This window comes from Brugia malayi (genome assembly GCF_000002995.4).
Source record: "Brugia malayi strain FR3 genome assembly, contig: Bm_v4_Chr2_contig_001, whole genome shotgun sequence".
Lineage (NCBI taxonomy): Eukaryota > Metazoa > Nematoda > Chromadorea > Rhabditida > Onchocercidae > Brugia > Brugia malayi.
This window is the reverse complement of record NW_025062476.1, coordinates 7,910,895-7,931,230: the sequence shown is the minus strand read 5'-3', so window position 1 is coordinate 7,931,230 and position 20,336 is coordinate 7,910,895. Positions and strand designations below refer to the sequence as shown.

The 20,336-nt window shown below is 31.0% G+C and overlaps 4 protein-coding genes across 5 annotated transcripts; all 4 read left to right on the top strand.

The window, feature by feature from the left end:
* Nucleotides 1-523: 523 nt before the first annotated feature.
* Nucleotides 524-3,501, top strand: Bm10090 (Uncharacterized protein; the record flags this gene model as incomplete). The annotated part of the gene is made up of 8 exons (XM_001900243.2): nucleotides 524-590; nucleotides 883-1,078; nucleotides 1,339-1,553; nucleotides 2,302-2,441; nucleotides 2,570-2,740; nucleotides 2,819-2,930; nucleotides 3,029-3,159; nucleotides 3,277-3,501. Coding segments are annotated over 8 exons (1,257 nt in total), but the record flags the coding sequence as incomplete, so codon positions are not given.
* Nucleotides 3,502-4,120: 619 nt separating this feature from the next.
* Bm10091 (uncharacterized protein) lies at nucleotides 4,121-4,538 on the top strand (the record flags this gene model as incomplete). The annotated part of the gene is made up of 2 exons (XM_001900244.2): nucleotides 4,121-4,228; nucleotides 4,395-4,538. 2 exons carry the CDS (start codon nucleotides 4,121-4,123, stop codon nucleotides 4,536-4,538), a joined length of 252 nt encoding a protein of 83 aa, XP_001900279.2.
* Nucleotides 4,539-6,809: 2,271 nt separating this feature from the next.
* Nucleotides 6,810-10,486, top strand: Bma-dnj-9 (Uncharacterized protein; the record flags this gene model as incomplete). The annotated part of the gene is made up of 12 exons (XM_043078844.1): nucleotides 6,810-6,917; nucleotides 7,139-7,268; nucleotides 7,392-7,567; nucleotides 7,672-7,730; nucleotides 7,937-8,105; nucleotides 8,193-8,334; nucleotides 8,441-8,568; nucleotides 8,675-8,877; nucleotides 8,986-9,172; nucleotides 9,331-9,576; nucleotides 10,047-10,176; nucleotides 10,467-10,486. The coding sequence occupies 12 exons, from the start codon at nucleotides 6,810-6,812 to the stop codon at nucleotides 10,484-10,486; spliced, it is 1,698 nt and encodes a 565-aa protein (XP_042934778.1).
* A 2,192-nt stretch (nucleotides 10,487-12,678) lies between these two features.
* Bm3314 lies at nucleotides 12,679-14,373 on the top strand (the record flags this gene model as incomplete). Of its 2 annotated transcripts, none has more annotated exons than XM_001900246.1 (4): nucleotides 12,679-12,860; nucleotides 13,229-13,398; nucleotides 13,842-13,906; nucleotides 14,224-14,373. In XM_001900246.1, the coding sequence occupies 4 exons, from the start codon at nucleotides 12,679-12,681 to the stop codon at nucleotides 14,371-14,373; spliced, it is 567 nt and encodes a 188-aa protein (XP_001900281.1). The 2 variants fall into 2 exon arrangements, with proteins under 2 accessions (XP_001900281.1, XP_042934777.1); XM_043078843.1 differs by having other exon boundaries at nucleotides 13,842-13,910; nucleotides 14,224-14,240.
* Between the last annotated feature and the right edge of the window lie 5,963 nt (nucleotides 14,374-20,336).

The window sequence follows — 20,336 nt, the reverse complement described above, 5'->3', positions numbered from 1 at the left end:
TCTCTTCCATCTTAAAACAAAACTACATAATTTCTTAACTGTGAAGGTGATGAAGGAAGTAGAAGATTCAGAAAATACCAAAAATTTTGAAGATTTGAGTCAACTTTAACAAGTGAAAAATGAATGTTGTAATAATAGGTAGTATATTTAAGCACAAAACATCGACTGATAGTATAAATTGTCACAATAATATGTTCAATAAGTGTCCTGTAACACTCAATAAATCTCGATTTCCTCCTTATCAACATTTGCAATATTGCTGCTGCAATACCACGAAGTGCAACGGAAATTACCTACACAGAAGTATTATTTTTAGATATTTTTTCAGAAGTTACAATTTTCCAATTTCTTTTATACTTCATACAAGAAAATTTTTAATTCTTAAAAGTTGTGGCAGTTAAGTTTTGAATTGAAATATAAGATAGAAACTTATGTTTATGTTTTCTCTTGAATTCATAAATGCGTTAGTGCTCCGTTTTATTAAATTAATTAAAGTTATGGAATTAAACGGAACTTAGATGGTCTTTTAGGAGAAGCAAAAGTACTTCCCAAAGGAACTGATAAAAATAGGTCAGATGCGGAAATGCCAGGTTAGCGAAAGTTTTAAATTCTAAATCAACAGTTGTTTAGGAATACCAAACTGTTTTTTCTAATTAATAAATTTCAAGTTTATGTTTTTACCATATGTTAGAAAAACACTTCTATTTACATTTCTAATAATTTATAATGTGACGGGAAAAACCGGTAAAAAAAATGGAATTGAATTAGAATGGACAAACTTAAGATTTCAAATCAACTTAAGCTTTACTGATACTAGCCTTGATGCTGTAAATTATATTGTTATTATCTACGACACCAAACCTTTACTGAAATATTTCACAGAATTGAAAAGAGCAGTACTAGATGTAAATATACCGCAAAGGATGAGTGGTGATGGTGACTCAGTGGTTACTAGTAAAGTGAGTAAGACTTCCTGGGGTCTTATCAGTGGAGTGATATGCGCAGCTGTGGTCATTGCTTGTCTCGTCGGTGCTGTCATTGTTTTAATCAACAAAAGACGACAGAAGCATCGCGCTGTGTAATAACAAGTTTATCTTTGAAAATAAAGCATCAAAAAAAATTTGATGAAGCGAACATTTTAAGTTTTCACTTTTTTTTTTTAATTATCACTTTATCAACTGAGGTATAAGATAAAATGAAATGTGTAAAAATAAAATGTGTGTGTGTGAATGAAAGCTTACGATTTTATAGTTTTTCTTGAAATTTTTTAGATTTTTCAATTGCAAGTTTTTGGATATCAGCATTTTCTCAAGAGTTCGTGGAACACTGATATTGCAGCTTGAATGCGAATGTTGGAGACATGATTACTATGCAAACAGCTGCTGATGATGATGACAATAGTGAGGACATTGTCGGGATGATTTGTACTCCAGGACAGAAATCATCTACCAATGTGATCCACTCAGATCGCACAGATACGATAGTTCCAGCGCAACTTACACTTGTGGAACAAAATGCACTGCTGCAGTGTGTAATTTCAACAAGTTCTCGTGGTTGCAAAATGAATTGCTTTACTTGCCAATTCATAACTATCATTATAGTTTTTTTCTTATTCGTTGGCAGGCCTTTTTATTGATAGTAGCTAAATTAATAATTCTCATCCAAATCATTTTTATATTATTAAGGCTTTCTAGATTAATGTTGAAATAAAATTTTCAATTTTCTTAAAATTCTAGGAGGAAAATGAGTGTTTAAGTTCAATAATTGAAAATCAGAACTTCATAAATCCGTCATAAATCAGATTTCTTTAGAAAGAAAGTTCAGACTAACTTGTTACTTTATATTTCTTTCACTTCCATTTTTCTTAAGAACAATAAAACAGAGCGGTCGATTGAAAGCGATACTGAAAGGCAAAAAGCCACCAAAAATCACACGCGTGATAACTTACGCTACGTCAGACGAAATAACTAATGCTGATTGTTCTGGAAGAGATGATCACTCCTGCAAGTCTTTCTTAATCTTAATATTGCACGATTTATTAATCATGAAGCACCGAATGATAAGAAGATATTTTCTATCTGCTTCACATGACTTTTCAATCAGAAATTATTGCATTTTACATTTTCTATATATAAGACAAAGTCAGTATTCCTCAACACTGGAAAGAACAGTATTCAGGCGCTATTGAAGTCTAGCGAGAAAACCAGTAAGGCTCCACAAAATGTTGATAATAAAGACTAGGTGATTCATAACTTCTGTTTTACAAGTTCTATAAACATTTACTTTTTATGAAATATTCAGTTTCGGAAGATTTCAATGGAGATTTATTGCTGAAGTTGATTAGGAATGGTCCAAAACAATTTTCGTTCAAATTTGAAGAAATTAGAGAAATTCTCCTTCAAGGAGCTCGAGTCTTTCTAAAAGAACCAACACTGTTGGAGGTATTTGTTAGCTCAAACAGTCAATAATTTTCTTTAAGAAAAACTGGAAAGCCAGACGACTCTTACGACTCAATTAATATGGTTAAACAATAATGAAAGTGATGCTAACTGAATGAAATGAATTTTAGGTCCCATTACCTTGTGTGGTTTATGGTGATATACATGGCCAATACAGTGATTTGCATCGATGGTTTAATTTAAATGGATGGCCAAGTCAAGTACGTAGCGTATTTCTTGGTGATTATGTTGATCGCGGCTCACATGGTATCGAAGTGGTTGCATTGCTCACTGCACTTAAAGTAGATTTTTGCTCAATTTCTGAATTGGCTTTAAATATTTAAAATTCAATTAATTCTTTAATTATCTTTTCATTTAAGGTTCGTTTCCCCAATAATATTTTCTTGTGTCGCGGTAATCACGAAGAAGAATCACTAAATCGTGCATATTCGTTTTATGAAGAAGTTTGCATGAGATTTTCTGAAAATCTCGGTAAATTTAGAATCGAAAAATGATATTTACAATCTCTGAATAATTAGTGTATAAAAGAGAATTAGAAATAGTCCATAACTATTAAAATATCACTGCAGAAGGTAGAGATGGTCGGGCATTGTATCCTTACTTTCGAACTTTGTTCAGTAATTTACCATTGGCGGTACTTATTGGTGGTCGAATTCTTGGGATGCATGGTGGCATTGGACCGAGACTTACTTCGTTGCAGGTCTGTTAATTTAGCTATTCAAGACTAGCAATATATACTATTAAATTCTGTTAGATCTGAGAAGATATCACTTTCTCTCCATGGCTCGAATATGATCTAAAACGATGATAAATTTAGGCAATCCGAGAAATTCGACGACCTTTGGAAGAATTTGAGGTTGGGTCACTGGAATGTGATTTGGTATGGTCAGATCCTGATACATCTCCAGATCGTAGTGGTTTCCGAAGTAATTTTGAGCGTGAACCATTATATGGCATTGGTCAACTATTTGCATCTGATACAGTCCAAAGTCTTTGCAAGAAGCTGGATATCGACATGTTAATTCGTGGACATCAGGCTTAGTCTTGCTTCTTTGAAAGTTAAACTTTCAAAACAGAATGTTCGCCTTCTCTGATTAAATCCAAAAAATTATGGTCTTAGATACATAATTTCAAGAAATGAATAGCAAAGGCGAAATTGAGACGAAAATTGAAATAATTATTAAAAGATATTGAAAGTGATATTGCATTACAAAACTACAACAGAGTGAATCACATATGTATATATATGAAACTATGCAAAGTAATGTTTTCAATTGGCAACTGTAAACGGTTTTGGGAAGAAGCGAGAAAAACTGAAATTCAAATAAAATTTCTTGGTTTCTTCCTCTTTAGTCTTAAAGACTTTCGTTTTTGATGCCAGCAAAATTATCTTTTTTTGAAGAAAAAATTGTGCAAGATAAAACTTACAGGAAGAGTCGTTCATTGTCTTTGAAGATTAAGTTTGATCAGTATCAAATAATCTTGATATTTTGTATTAGGATGACATTTTGTAAAAGTGTGTTCGAAAATTTTCTACTACATTTTTTGAAAATGATATATATATATAGTTTTGATAGTGCAGAATAACTCGATAGAATTTTAAAAATGATCATAATTTTCAGGCACCACTTCATGGATATGCATTATTTTCGGATGGTTGCATGTTGACTTTGTTTTCGGCTCCAGGATATAAAGGCTCATCAAACAGTGACATTAATATGGGTGCATCCCTTGAAATTTCAACCTCAATGAACATCTCAATCAAACAGGTCCGTCAACTTCTATTAATTCTAACCATGTATACTCAATAGATATTCGCGCTTATTTCTATTCACTCAGTAATCGTGTGCCAGCAGCAACCTATGAATGATGTTGGAGATCGAAGAAACTAACTGTCATGAAATTATATCAGAAGTGATAACATATAATTTGCAGATTCAGGTTACCGAGAAATTTCGCCAGAAACGAATCACTGACACTGAACAGAGAAAAGCAAAAACAAATGTCACCAGAGAACTCCCTCAATCACCGGCGAAAAGCAATGAATCGATGTCGCAGTCAACATCATCACTTTTTTGATAGACAACACTTTCAAAGCAGATGATGAAATCAGATTTGAATAAATTCAGAAAGAGCTAAAATAATTGGCAATAAGAGACATGAAAATTTTTCCATATGCATAAAGTTACACACATTAAAGCTTTCCTTAATCGTTATGCAAATTCAACATTCTAGAATTGCTTGTTTTCTGTTATTTAGAATTTTCTTAATTCAAGCACTAATTTACTGGAATACATCGTACATTAGAATAAATGATTTCAGAATGGCAATATATTGCTTACAATGGTTATAATACGCTACCATTTAGCAAGAGGAATATAAAATCTCAGTTTTCAGTGTTTTATTTTTTCGATTTTTTCGCAAAAAAATCAATTTGCTAATAACGTTCAAATAGATGTTATTCCTGAGAACTGATGATGACTGTATTTACTAGTGAGCGGTATGTTTTTACAAATATGCAGTGAATTTGATAAGAAAATTTAGTGGTTATTACGACAGTTTTTTTTTTTTTTTTGAAATTAATTAGAAAAAATCCTTTATAAAATCCTCGAAAACTACTTGTAGACTGAAAGGTAAGCCATTGTTACAGAAAGAACGGATCTTATAGCATCCTTGGGAGTTTGTCTATAATTGTTGGCGTTTGATCAGAACCGAATAATGCTATTGCTTATAAAATATGACTCTTACTCGAAATCGAAATCTGAAAACAAAATGATCGTTTTGAACTTCTACAATTTCCAATACTTGAATATAGCTGATATATGCTACTGGGGACTGATCCATATTTGCATATCAAGGTGTTTCAAACAGATGTTTTTTTGGGAATTCGAGCTCATTTGGTCAAAATGCATAGAACACTACTTTACGAGAAGGGAATTTGCGGGAAACGAAACAATGGAAATGTTGGCGAAACAGTTATTTTCAATTGTGTGTGAATATTTCTTCAGCAACTAATTTTTTTTAAGAACTCGTAAAATTAAGCCATCGAAAATTTGGAATAACAACGGAACAATCTTACTTTACATCAACCAACAATTACAATTAATCAAATCCTTTTCTTCAGTAATTTTTAAACAAATGCAGTTGCTTTGAAGTTCTTTCCACATATAATTCTAATTGATACTGGTCTTATAGCTTCTCATGTTAAAACAACATTCCCTAAAAAAGAATAACAATTCCCAACTGGTATTTCAAATGTCAGGTCTTCCATCACATTGTGCTACTAAGCAATTTACGATCTTTCGTCACATTATAATACTAAGCAATTAACGTGAAATTATCTAATTCCAAATGGTAGCGTTTGTTTTTGTATTTGTTCCGAACAAAAAATGAGCAATTTTCCGTATCACAAATTCGTTTTAAACTTCATGAAGTTGACAGTGCAACAACTATACGAATACAACGTGTATTCTTCAACGGAAGTAGCAATTTTTACACAACGACTCTAAGGTACTTTTAAGACACTCGTTTCGGTTTCGGCATAGTCGTAAAGTTCACCCGCAGGAGAACATTCACTGGAACTACTGATGGAAAGAACGCAAGAAACATCCGTATTGCAAGAGACAAAATCCATCGTTAATAACTATATCTGTATAAAGTATTCCGAAGTAAAACTTATGAGATTTCTTGACTGTCGAGAATAGATATAATAGCTGGTGATTGTATCCAAATTATTCAGACTACAGCACTGAATGAGTTGCATGTATCTTTACATAGTTGGTAGGAAGTAAATGTGCTTTAGTCGAGAAATGATTCAACTACGAAAAGTGTTTAGGGCAGCAAACCCAGACAACGCTGACTTACACAAAAGACACGCACGTTTGCAGAACAACGAAACCATCACGTCATCCCGCCCGGTAAATCATGAATGGACGATGTTTGGAATAAGGCGTGGAATGTTAGTAATGATGAGTTTGAGGACTTCGGTTAGTTTGAGATTATCTGATGGGTTGTATAGATGAGTGAGTCACTCGTCACGAGTGACTCACTCTTTCTTAGAGAAGAATCTGTAAAGAAATTGCTTTTAAAGAGGATGTGACGAGACGTTTCTCAAGTTAGCTTATCTTGATTAAAATATTCCCACCTTTAATTTTTTGATATTGGGCATTTAAGGCGAGAGGGCGTCTTATTGGGATATTTAACTATTTTATCAAGTCATTTCTTTAATTATATCTTTATTCTATAAAAAATTGAACTAAGCAGTATGAATTATGAACTATGTAAAATAGAAGAGTAATATATTGCAGGTTAAATTGGATACAAACATAAATTGAAAAAATACAAGTAGCTATGTCTGATGCTTCTTCTCTGAATTCTGTTTATGGTGATGAGGAAGAAGCAAACAATCAGGATGATGAAGATCTCGATTTTTATGCGATCTTAAACGTTCCAAGGGATGTGAGTTTTCTCCGTTCATTTATAGTTTAAAAACCATAATTCTAGTTTACCTTAATCTTAAATGGAGCATTTTTACACAGATCATGGTGAGTTGGTTTTGGTGGACGACATAATACGTTCAGATACGTGTCTTTGAATGGACTATTTGTATCCAATTTGAATAAAGTTTTAATAACATGTTCAGTTTAATTTAGACATTAACAGAAGTTATTGGATTGTAGGCAACATTGGATGAAATTAATAAATCGTATCGGCAGAAGTGTTTGATTTTCCATCCAGATCGACATCTTCATCCTGATCATAAAAAGGATGCAGAGAATTTTTTTTTTAAGTTACGCAAAGCACACGAAAGCAAGTTCTTTTTTCATGTAAATTTATGTTGCCATCTTCAAATAGTTTTGCTGAAATTAATAATTATTTAATAACACCAAAGTAATGCAAGTAACGATCAATTTAATTACTCTATTTTTATAGCACTTTCCGATCCCAAACTTCGAGCGATTTATGATACGGTTGGACTGCAAGGCCTTGAATTGCATGGCTGGGAACTCATTTCTAAGTCGGATAATGCCGAGAATATTAGACGAGAATATGAGTTTCTTAAACGTTTACGAGAAACAGAAATCATGCTGCAACGGGTTCATCCTTCCGTAAGTGTATTTATTCCAAATTAATTGTTAATGAGATACTGTTTTTTCTTTATAATTCTGTTGCATTCCATATAGTTTGGCTCTTAATTCATTTTTTTTTTCAGGGTTTGTTTGTCTGCAAAACATCTTTAACGGGAGTTTTTGCTGCGAATCCTGAGCTGAGGTTGTTCTTTATATCAGTTCCCTCAACCTAATTTTTCTTTGCGGTTAAATAAATTCGATCTCTTTTGTTTTCGAAAGAATTTGAAGGGAAATCAAGTATTGTCTTGTTCTTATTGCTTATAAATACAGTTCTAATTAGTACTAAAAAGAGCAGAAGTGCTGTAGAAATAAAACTTATGGAAAATAAATCAAAAAATGTTATTTTAGATCTCCTCCACAAGTAACTGGTTTATCTCTATCCCAGAATATCGAATGTCCTATGACAGCCAAAGACAAAGTGGGCTTAAGTGGTCGTGTAAAAATGAATAATGGTAAAGGTGATGGATCATTTATGTTGCATTGGAAAAGAATGATCTCATCATCATGTTTAGTTGAGGTATTATTTATGTGACTTAGTCTTTAGAGTATGAATATGAGGATTATGCAAAGACAAATAAATATTTGAAATAGAAACTATTTTCAGTTCAATACAACTTTTACACCAGATTCGATATTGCTAGGATTCAAGTACGCTAAAAGTATATATTTAAAAAATGCAATTGTGATACAGCCCTCAGTGCAATATTTTCCACTATATTCAGCTGTTAGTCCGGTCTGCACTTTTAGTAAGTTCACCCTACATTTCATCTTAGAACTGCATTAAAAGCACATTTTTGAGGGAAATTAATTTAGGGTAATGTATGTAAGCAGATAATAAAACGTATTTTTCAGTCCTCTCTAGGAATCTTCATCCATGTTGGCAAGGATCTGTAATATATCACTGCGGATTGCAGCCATCATTGACAACATCTTTGGTTCATACCGAATTCAATATGCCAAAGTTCCTTATTAATTTGACGGTTGGTTTTGGCTTTCTGAGCATCAGACTCTTGAAATAAAAATCGTGATGGTGAAAATTTTGAGGAATCTATATTATATTACTTATATTACTGTAACTGCTTTTAGATATCACCAGTGAATTCAAACATTCGGATGGTTTATACGAAGCGGAGTGTAGAACAGGACTCGTTTACCGAAACTTCGTGTATATTTTCATTAATGGGTATTATGCCAGCAGTTGCATTTGAAAAACGTTTATCAAGATATTCTCGAATAGGATGTAATCTGTCATTTGCTTTCCCTTCTTGTCTTTTACAAGCTAAATTTAGGTGAGCTTTGTTTGGATTTTTTAGCTTCATTAGATTTAAATATGTCCATTATTTTAGAATATCATTTTTAAATGCTGTTTTATTTTTTATTTACGAATTCCATTTAAGATTGAAGACGGGTGCCTCAGTTTACGATTATCAATTTCTCTTATGTGATAGCGAGGAAGATTTAGTACGTTCAACTTTATATGGCGTTATTATGCCGATTACAACTTTTTACTTATTGAAAGGAATTTTTGGACATGTATACGAACGTTTCATGTCATTGTTTGAAGATCACTCCGAAGAGCGGCAGGTATTCAAGCATTAATTAATAGGAGATAAAAATTATTAAAGACGAATTATAGTTATGGAACTATTTAATGAGATATTTGCTTACGTTACATCGCTTACGTAAAATATACTCATACGTAGTCATTTGTTTATCGAAGCCTTCGAAAATTCTGCGTTTAGGTAGATGCTGTTAAACGTGAAGAAGCAAGCAGTGTCATAGATCTGATGAGACGTACGGCGGAACGGATAACGAAAGAGGAAGAACAAAAGCATGGTTTAGTCATTGTTGAAGCGAAATATGGTCAAATGATTGGAGAAGGCCACAATGCATTGTCGTATCCATTGTTAGGAGATCGTATTGTTGATGTCACAGTGCCATTACAAGCTATGGTTAATGATTCACAATTGAGAATATACTCTGGAAAAGTGAGCTTTCCCATTGTTTTCATAACACTCACTATCAGTGGTTTCTGGTCTATAAATCTTTAGAAGTTTGATGACTTTGATGACATAGAATAATCTGATGTATAACTTTAAAAGTTCAACAGTAACAGTTCTATTAACAAGTTTTGAAAGCTAAAAGCTATTTCACAATCACGTGCACTATAAGATACATAAAAAGTGTTTTAAAAAATGCTTCCAACTGATGTGGCAATGCTTGGTGGTAAAAACCAAAACAAAACTAAGTCGAGTGTCAAGCCTGCTATGAACAGTTTGATTTTCAGCCACATAATTTTTAAATGGATAAACTTAGGAAACCTTACTATTATGCGATCATAATGGTTGCAAATAATGTCGGTATTGGCTAACTAGTGACTGCAAGCGTGATGCTTTTAGCATTATGCTTTGTCTTCTTCCATTGTTTATATTTTTGTGAATGTTGTATGTATTTGCAGAGTCATTTACCAGGATTTTACGATCCTTGTCCAACAGAGTCGAAAATGCTACGAGTTATTTACAAGTATAGGGATCGAATTCATTCCGTATCAGTGCCGGATGAAGTTGCTTTGCACATACCAATGACGTGTTAGTTTTTGGAGAGGCAAATTTTCCACGAAACATTGTTTAGTTCTGTATTTTGTTTACATAAATATAGTTAATTTTTTTATTCGTGAAATATTTTAAAATTTCTACTTTTTGAGCAAATAGCATATACTTCAAGTTACTTTTTTCTAGAATCTTTTGAATTTCATTTGGTTAGTTATATAGCAATGTATTTAATTTGACAGAAGAAGAATACCACTTCAAAAATTAAGAAGCGAACTTATTTTGATGTGGTGAGACCGAATATTTTTTCTGAGATTTTTCCATTACAGCTCACCGTCTGTCTTTGTAATTAGCACGATTTGGGCATATTGGGCGTGGTGTCGTGCTGAAGTGGTCGATGATCCGTTTTTTTTTTTTTTTTTTGCATCATTATCACCTCTTTTTTCTATACTTTTTTTGCCTTTGTTTCTTTTCACAATTTCTTGTAAAAGTGAATAATTTAATCATTATTATTGAGACGGGAGTCATTGTATATATAATTTGTTTAATATTGTGATTGAGGGCTTTGGCTCAATCCTTGACATAGGACTTAGAAAACAGCTCGGTGTTTTTCAAATCATTGAAATTGAGAAACAGCTAGGTAATAAAAGATGAGACAGTGGAAAAAGGGCGATGAGGATTATCAGTATAATTATTATTACTATTAATGCTATAGTGTCGTTATAGTTATTATAATAATTATTATCATTAACAATGCAATACATCATTTCTGTAAATCTGATACACTTTCTAAAACGAATTTTTAACCTTCCCTTCGAATCGAAAACCAACTTTTAAGTTAACGAAATAATGTTTTTCATTCACTGTCCAGAAAATTTTACCGTTTATTTCGCGTTTTTCTACTTTAAACTGGATAACAGTAATGTTTCATGGCATTCATGTTTGATTAATATTCTTAGCAGTCTGAAGAGGTGGTCACAGAGTTTATTCGAAAGCAAGTTGTGCTATCTTTCTGCACATTTCACATTGCATGCAATTCTTGAAGGTTTATTGCAAAAAGAGTTGCGGTTCTTTTGTAATGAAGTGCTTGTTTCTCATTATTATCTATGATATAAATTTAATCGTTTGACTAGGAATGATTGATTGTGAACACATATTTTTTTTGGTTGATTTTGATAGGGAGTTACGCTTCCTGGTTGTTTTTGCTTGTTTCGTTTTTGTTTTCAGAATAGTACTTTTAAAATTCACAGACAGTTCTCCATAAGGGAATGAGAACACAGCGATCTATTTAAAAAAAATGAAAATTTTGTTATGTTATGTGCTCTTTATGTTCGCTTTCCATCAATCGTAGAAAATGTCTACCTCTAGGTACATTTCAAAAGTGTAATAGCACTTTTTTTATTGATCGCTTTTGTAAGCAAATTTGTTTTGTAATTCAAACTAGTATCTGGAAATGAATATAGTGCTTTTGTACCTCTGGAACATCAGGAAGCTAATGGTCGCCATGTTGACAGATTAGTAATTAAGCGTATTTGCTAAACGAAACACTGTCTTGAAGGACTTAAGGACTTTCTCCTTATTAAGTGTGGCGAAAAAGTGTCTTAGAATGAATTTGTTTTATGTCATTTTTTGGATGTTCCTTTCACACTTTTACATTTGCTGACCTTAGGTTGTTCTCCAAAACTTAAATTTTGTTGTGAATGAAGATTTTGTGAATGAAAAAGTTCTTGTTTTAATCACTGGATATTTATAGTTTAATTGGTTATTTAAGTGCAATTTTTAGTTTTAATTATCTTTTAGCTTTATAATTTTCTAGCTTTAGTTAAGCTTGCAGCGGATCTAGTCCTTGATGTTTTAGCTAGGAATTAAGAAAAATTAATGTCCCTGTCTGTAATTCATACTCTCATCTCATGTTTCAGTCGAAAAAGCCACTATTTACATGATAAATCGAAAACGGGATTGTTTCCTTACAGAAACTTGATAAATTGGTGTTCGTGGTGGGATGGCATCTCGATTTCTCTCCAATAAAGTTCGAGTCCAGCATTTCCGTGTTTACTGGAAAGTAAATAATAGCTTAGGAACTCTTGTTTTTTGTTTACAATTAAGTTTTCAACCATTATTTTTTATGTTGCTGACATAACAGAAGTATTTATCGCAAATGTCAGATATTGTTGCGCATCAGACAGCTGTCACACAGACTATATATTGATCTCAATGGTCAAATTGTCACCAGTTGAGATTCGAAGTGTTGTAATAAACAAGTTCTAATGCGACCAATGTTTCGAATTTTGAGTAATTATAGCTTAGATGTTATGGCGTTTCTCAGGTTGATATACTACAGTTTTATTTCGAAGAGCGTAATTAACGAGTAAGTAGATATTTCAATATATAGTGTGGTGTTAAGAAGAGTAATTAAATTTCGCAGTGATTATTACTAAACAGTTTTAATTCCATTTTCCTTAAAATGTTTTTATAGATAGCTCGACCCGTAGCATCGTATACTATTTTCATTTGTTATTGTATTACTAAAAAATTCTTAATATGTCGGGGAAAGAAAAGTCGGATAACTGCACGCCATCAGCGCCACCAGAAGGCAATTCTTTCTCATCAAACATAGTTGGTCAAAGCACTTCTCCAGTACTATATCAGCAGCCATCAGTGCAACCTCTTCTTCTTGGTCCAGAGCCTCCGGTTAGCTGCTGTATGGAATTACCACCATACAGGTTTACTTCCTTTTATGAGCGTTTTATACTCAATAAATTGATTACTAGAAGTTTCTTTTTTCATTAGAAGAAATAATTCGAATCGCTTTAACGAAATGAGTTATTATTACCATTTCTTATCCCAAATTGTTAGTTTGTTAAATTTTGTTCGTTTTGTTCATATGAGTAAAAATACCCTGATATTAACGTATAGAGTAACTCAATCAAAATTACTGTAGGCGATGAATGTTTTTGCGATGGAGTTATTAGTCCTGCAATCGCAGTCGCCTTTTCATCACCTTATGTTTCTACCTAAATGATTAAGACAATTAGTATAGATTATCTATAAAATAATGAAAGAATCAATTAGAGAAAAACGTATTTTGCAGCGAGCCTCCTCCTTCATATCAAGCAGCTATGGCGTATCCAGTTCCTTCAGGACCATATTCGACTAATACAGATGACACGACATTTCCGAAACCTTACAGTGCTGTTCCTTCATATCATTTGCTGTCGGTTCCAAATCAGATTTTTCCACCGGCATCACCTCCTCCACTACGTTTGTTTTAATTTAAAATTATGTTTAATTTTTTACGTATCTCTCAGATAAGCACATTTGAACGAAATAAAGACAAAATTCTTTTTATACTGGTTTTGCTCAGTTTCATTTCTAAGAAAATTATATTTCTAAAGCTCTTTTATTTCGCATAATTTAAAATATGTAAAGGGGAAGTTACATTGAATAAAGTGAGTTGAAGTCAAACTGATATCACAGATTAGGAAATAAAAATCACATTTCGACAATTTGGAAGACTTATACAGGGTGGGGTACTAAATGTTCCCGATTTATTGAGCATTATATATGTTCGATGGACATTTTATATGTATAAAACAGGTAAACAAATAGGTCTCAGTTTCCTATGTCAGGCAGGAGGACATGAAGCATTTACATGAAGCATTTTCATCTTCACTTAATCTTACATTTATTAATCAGTCTTTCAGCTTCTGTGTCAACACAACCTTCTCCAGTAGCATTACCACGTGCAGGACATTGCGCGTACTGTAGAGTGAGTTCAGTTTTTTCCTCTTAAATTTCGTTCTTCCATCATAGTTATCATTATCTGACTTTACCTGCCATTTATTCATTGGGACACCTCTGCTTAGCATATCGCAGTTTACTGAGCATAAAAATGCCCTTATTTAATACTGATCTTTTTCTATTTAATATTCAATATGAGTTTGCTTTGCATTTTTCCTTTCTTTTTTAAACATACTTTGTTGTTTAGGTTTTGCATTGCTTTTCGAAACTTCATTTTCATTGCTATTGATTGATTAATTTGATTCTCTAAAAATATACTTCATACTTTTGACTGTTATTTTTCAGGTTGGAGTTGTCTCTAGTCAGACAGATTTGTTTTGTTTAATCTGTCTGGTACTGTTAGCAGTATGTACCTTTCCTGTTGGTTTACTTTTTCTGTGTTTCATCCCATGTACAATTCACAAACGATGCAGTCACTGCCGTAGGATTGGATAGTCGTATAAATAACGCTGACAACTGAACGTGCACAATTTTTATGGATTTCTGAAGTCATATAACTGATCAAATTCACTTATGCATGTAAATCAAAATTTTAGTTCATTATCCCAAAAGCTAGTTCAAATAACAAGTTCGGAATATAACCTTAACCTTGACATTAATTTTTTCTCATCAATTACAGATTAGTATGTTATCCAAAAAGTCTTTGTCGGAAATTATTGTGTACAGCGTAATAAGAATGAACTTCCCTCTACTATATGCTACAGTTAATCTAGTAGATTTGCTGGTATTGTCAAATATAGGTTCAATTTTCGAATTACAAATATTTGTTGGTTGTAATTTCGATTCATTAATATTGTGTATGGGAATTGATTATGTAACCATTACAGCTGATTTCTACAAATGTTATGTTTTTATAATCGATGCTTTCTTTCATTTTTGTTAAACTCTTTTCTATGGTTTTTTGTTTCTTCACTGATCCAGAGAAAATTTCTTTTAGATATCTTCGCTAATTTTTTGTGATATTTGAAAATGTCGTTAAAGGACAAAACCTGCATATCATTATATATGAAATGTATAATGATATATGAAGCTTACCAATTACTTTGAATGTTGTTGTCTTTACATATCAGAATGCATTCGTATCCTATAAATATAGTTTCACATTACTTTTTTATCAGTACTTGATATGAGTTACTGTTTCATTATTGTAATTCTTCCTAGCTCATGTTAAAGTATAATCTTTTCTATTTCTATGCTTTCATATGTAATAGCTTGTATGTACCTCTTGTACCTCTTGCTTGTATTCATCTTTAAACACTAAAGATTTTTCGAAGTAAAGAAATACTCCATGATCGATTTGGTTTTTTTTTTTTTTTAAATCGTATGATTCCCTATTTTTATTATATAAAAAAGAAACTAATTCAGTTCAGGTTTTTGAATTAGTTCCCGAGATAAATTGCTGTTAGGCCTTTATTTTAATCAGGGAAAGTCTTTTCTTTCATGTTTCATAAACAAAAGGGTGATACTTGCTTATCATTTTGTTAATTCGTTCTGAACAAGATTCTTCCTAAATATTATTCGGTATTTTAATTTCGTTACACGCAATACACACTAGTAATGCTGTTTCATTTTCCCCTTATGTTTTTATGGCTTTCATTCATGAGAATGATTTTTAATTAATATTAAACTAACAAATCAACACTAAAAACTAACGCATAATCAATATTATAACAACGCTCAACGAATAGATGTAATATAATTGTAAAACACTAAAATATTATCAAAATACCCAAATCACCCAAAAACATAGAATGAAATAACGGTTAGTGGGAAGGTTAGTTGGTTTATATACAGAACTAAACTGACAACCGGAAATTCGATGGGAATCATTGCCATGGATGTAAAACAGGATTGGTAACAAGGTAACAAGATTAGTTTTTTTTGTTGTGAGAAAAGAGAAAGTAATTAGCATAATTTAGCATAATGGCACAGATTAATTACAAATGCAAAAATATTTGGTGATTGACTCATCACGCATCTGGCAAAACATATTAGGATTTGAATGTAATTTAAATGTTTTTACGACAAGATCTAAGAGTTTTTTCAGTACCTTTCTAGTGATTACATAAACATTGCGGAAAAGTTAAATGTATTACCAAATCAGAGCTATCTTGTCAATCTTAAACGAATAGGAACTTTAAAAACTTGACAAGAAATATCACAAACCTATGGAAATATAATAGCATTATTAATTAGTGGGTCCAAGAGTTCTGCATTGTGACTTATTGAAAATTCGATTAAAAATTGTGATGATGAAGTTACTACTTCATTTCAATTAAGTGCTGGCATGTTTTTAAAATTTCTCAGAAAAGGCTATTATCTGGTTTTATCAGTTGTTTTTCTCTGGATTGCAGTGGTTATGACATAAAATTCTGTACAATGGGATAATATCACTTAAGTAACATGTAAAAGTCAACACTAAAACGAGTGAGAAGCAAGTTTTTCCGACTCTTACCTTCTGATATCTCAGATTGCATAGTTCGTGTTAGTTAGTTGTAGGTAGTTTACTTTCATTTACTGATTCATGGAGCAATCAAAAGTAAGATTGAAAGGTTTCCTTCTCTTTTATGTTTGTGTTTACTTTATTTTAGCAACAAAACCTTTGACCATTTTGACATGACATACAAAGGATTTCGTCAAGTCACTGATAATGAGTATATCCTGAAATATACAATGTTCTGTAATTTATTCGAAGTATTGAAATTTTTGACTTGAAATATCAAGTTCATTACTTTATAATCTTAGATATTGCTTTTAACAATAATTTAAAAGAATTCAAATAAATTTTGAATTAGGAATTCTTTTAATAATAAATAAGTACATAGAATGGCACAATCCCAGAAGTTGGTATAGATGATCTTAAAATTATTCATCAAATATGAATTGATTAATTTCTCGACACAAATCGCATAATTCACGTTAGTTAATCGTATGTAAAAGTTTACTTTCATCATTGAAAAGCATTTATACTATACTTTAACTTTCATTAGATATCGTGCTTAGGTCTTTTTACAATCTTCTCGTCAATTAATTTTTTTTTTTTTGATGGAATTTCCCGATTTTTAAGCTTGCTTTTCCTTGCACAATCCTAAATTGTTAACTATAATATGCCACATCACACATGGTCATTGATTAGTTATATTGATACTCGAGCATATATTTTTTGGTCTTTTTTCCAGTGCCAAAAAAATACAAATTACAAAAAAATGTTGTTTGAAAATATCTTAAGAGAAAAATGTAAAAAGACATTAAGAGAAAAGTGTGGAAAAAATATTCTGTTATGTCAGAAATTATATTAAAAATGTTATATTTTAATTATATTTAATTATTTGATTACCTTAATTCATTATTCGTCTTAATTACATTATGTATTTAAAAAGAGGTACACCTATTAGATAATTATCCCTCTTCCTAAGAATATTTATTATTCCTTTCGAATCTTGGGGACTTAATTTAAAAAAGAAAACCCACAAAGAATAACTTATGGAGAATAAGAAAAGTATTTTAATTTTATTAGGTTTAATTATTTTTTTATATTTTTTACGAAGAATAATTGGCAAAATTTGTAGTAAATACTTGGTATATTGTGACTCGACGGATAAATGTTTTAATGAACTAAAAAAAGAAAGAATAATTTATTACGTGAAGGTGATTATGAATTTATTTTTAAAAAGTTTAATGACATCTGAAGTGGATATATGTTGCACACTTTAGCTGAAATTGAGTGGAATTTTTTTATTTGCAGAAAAAAGTTGAAAAATTAAAATTTTTACCTTAAGGAATCTATATGAACTGCTATCTGAATTCTTCAGAATAGCTTTGTTTGCAATTAAAAAAAGTTTTCAGCTATCACTTGAACAATAAGATCAAAGAACAACTATGCTTATTGCATTTAATTAATTAGTTCTCTCTTACATCCAGTGCTTTCGCAATTAAGCAGGTGGTATTATTATTTATACACGTTACATCATTAATTTTATATTTCACATTACTATTCATTTTCTTACTAGTTTTCCTGTTGTTTTATGGCTGATAAAATGATATTCAAACTTCTTAACATTATTATTATGAATTATTATAAAGTTTTTATTAAGAAGAGTGAAAATCATAAGGCTAACGGTGCCGAAAAAAAAATACATCTTGTCATAGCTAATAGTTTCGGTAGACTGATTTTCTATTGTGATCCTTAGTATTTGTTTAAAAATATTGCATAATATCAAGGTTCATTTTAGAAGGAATCATTATGATCAAATTAATTAGCACTCAATTTAAGAAAATGAAGTAAGCATGATGAGCAAATAATATATTGTCCATCAATTAAAATATTAAAGGGAATTTAAAATCACTTCTGTCAAACGCAACCCTTTGTATTACTATCTTCATTCATTGGATGGTTCATAAACAGAAAATGAAAATTCCATCACCTTTTTATCATTTTTTTCAATGCAGCTGCAGAAAATCTAATTATCAATAAAGCATGCAAATTTAATGTATTAACGTTATAAGGATATGGCGTTAAGTGTACAAGGGAGAAAGAATGATGGTAATTAATATATTAAATTTCCTATTTGAAACTATTGAATATTACTTTCAGTGTTATCATCTATTGATTTAAGCAACGACAAATCACAGCCATGCAAATTAAATCAGTATGCCAGCACTATTTACGTAAATGCATTGAATTACTTAATTAACATCACGCTTAAACCCTTATTTTTTACAGAAAACTAATGCAAGCATTTTTTTTTTTTTGTTTACTAAACATTAAAGGTAATGTAAATCTTTTAAAATAACAGTGAAGTATCTTTCTATAACAAAAATATCAACACTGACTTCGAAGAATGAAACATATGATTGACTTAAATTTATCTATCTACAATTACGTGTTTATTTAAAAACATTCAAGTTGAATTTTAAATAGTTTATTTTTTGCGAATTAAGTTACAATTGTCGCATGATAAAAGAGAAAATCATTTAAAGATAGGTAAATAAATTTGTAAAATTAATTGATAACGAATATTTTAACATATATCAAAAAAAAAAAAAAAAAAGAAAAGAAAATGAAACCTTATATATTATTTTAAAATTCCGTTATAGTTCGATTTTGGCTCTACCAAGATGCATTTTATTCTCAAACTCGCTTCCTTTCTCAGATTGTATTTTTTTTTTTCTAAAGTTTCCTATTTCTTTACAATCGACAAACAAGTACCTTGAAGTACCGAGATTAGCAAATTCTTCTACAAAATAATTGCAAGTTCTTTCGGTAAGCTTTCTCTTTTGGATTTATGAATATCATTTTTATGAATATTTTTCACCTTCCAACAGTTCTTACTTCAAATTTTCTTCTTTCTTACTCCAGTACTTTCAGTTTTTTGGGTTCAAGAATGTTATGAATTAATTCTCAAACGTGGATGTTCAAAAATCTTTATGCACTCATATTTTCAGTAATAATATAAAAATCGATAGTCCGAAAACTGTCAAATAAAAACACTTTTATAACTTGTTTTTGAAATCATTCGTATTGTCATTAAAAAAACTGATAAACAGTTCTATAGCGGGTAGCAGAAGCTGTTAGTATCTAATTTAGCAAATAATATCTCATTGATATTCCTTACTGTGAATGTTCTAACCAAGTTTACTTTCAGAAGGGACTTTTTAGAATTTCCTTCCGTTCTTTTTATATTATTGCGCAGTAGATGACAGTGGTGACGTAGTTGAGCATCCTATATTTCAAATTAAAAAAACTTACTCAGTAGTTAAGCTATCAATAATTTAACAAAGTGTTGCCAAAATATAGAAATTTTTCATTTTGAAAAACCCATTTCTAAATAAAATTATAAAAGGAGAAAGTCATTAGTACATGAAGAAAGAAAAGAGAAAATTACATAAAAAACTATTTATTCTTTAGATGTCCTAATGCTGATTAAATTCCAGCAGTTGAAGAACATGACTAGATAGTGTGTGCTCAAATGGCATGGGAATATTTTTCAATTCTACACTCGACATTTAAAAAAATGATTTGAAAAATCTGTGTGAAAGAAATTATTAAAGCTAGAATCGTAACAAGATTGGAATTTTCTGCTGGGAGCTTTAAGAAATTGATTTTTCGGAAAAATTAAAATAAGTTTTACAGACGTTTTATACATGCATACGGATTTTCACTTTTTTTTTTCAGTTTTTTTATTCGAACAAATCAAGATTGCGTTATTTAGGTCAATGGATTATTATCCTATTTTCAGTTAGAGACGTAAGCCTAAACTAAATTAGACTTAAAAGTTGTCATTTTTACATCGGAAACATCGAAAGACAGATTTTTTTTTATCAGAATCAATAAAATAACCAATAATAATTTATGCATATTTCAGTCATTATTACCAGATTTTTTGTTAAAATTAATT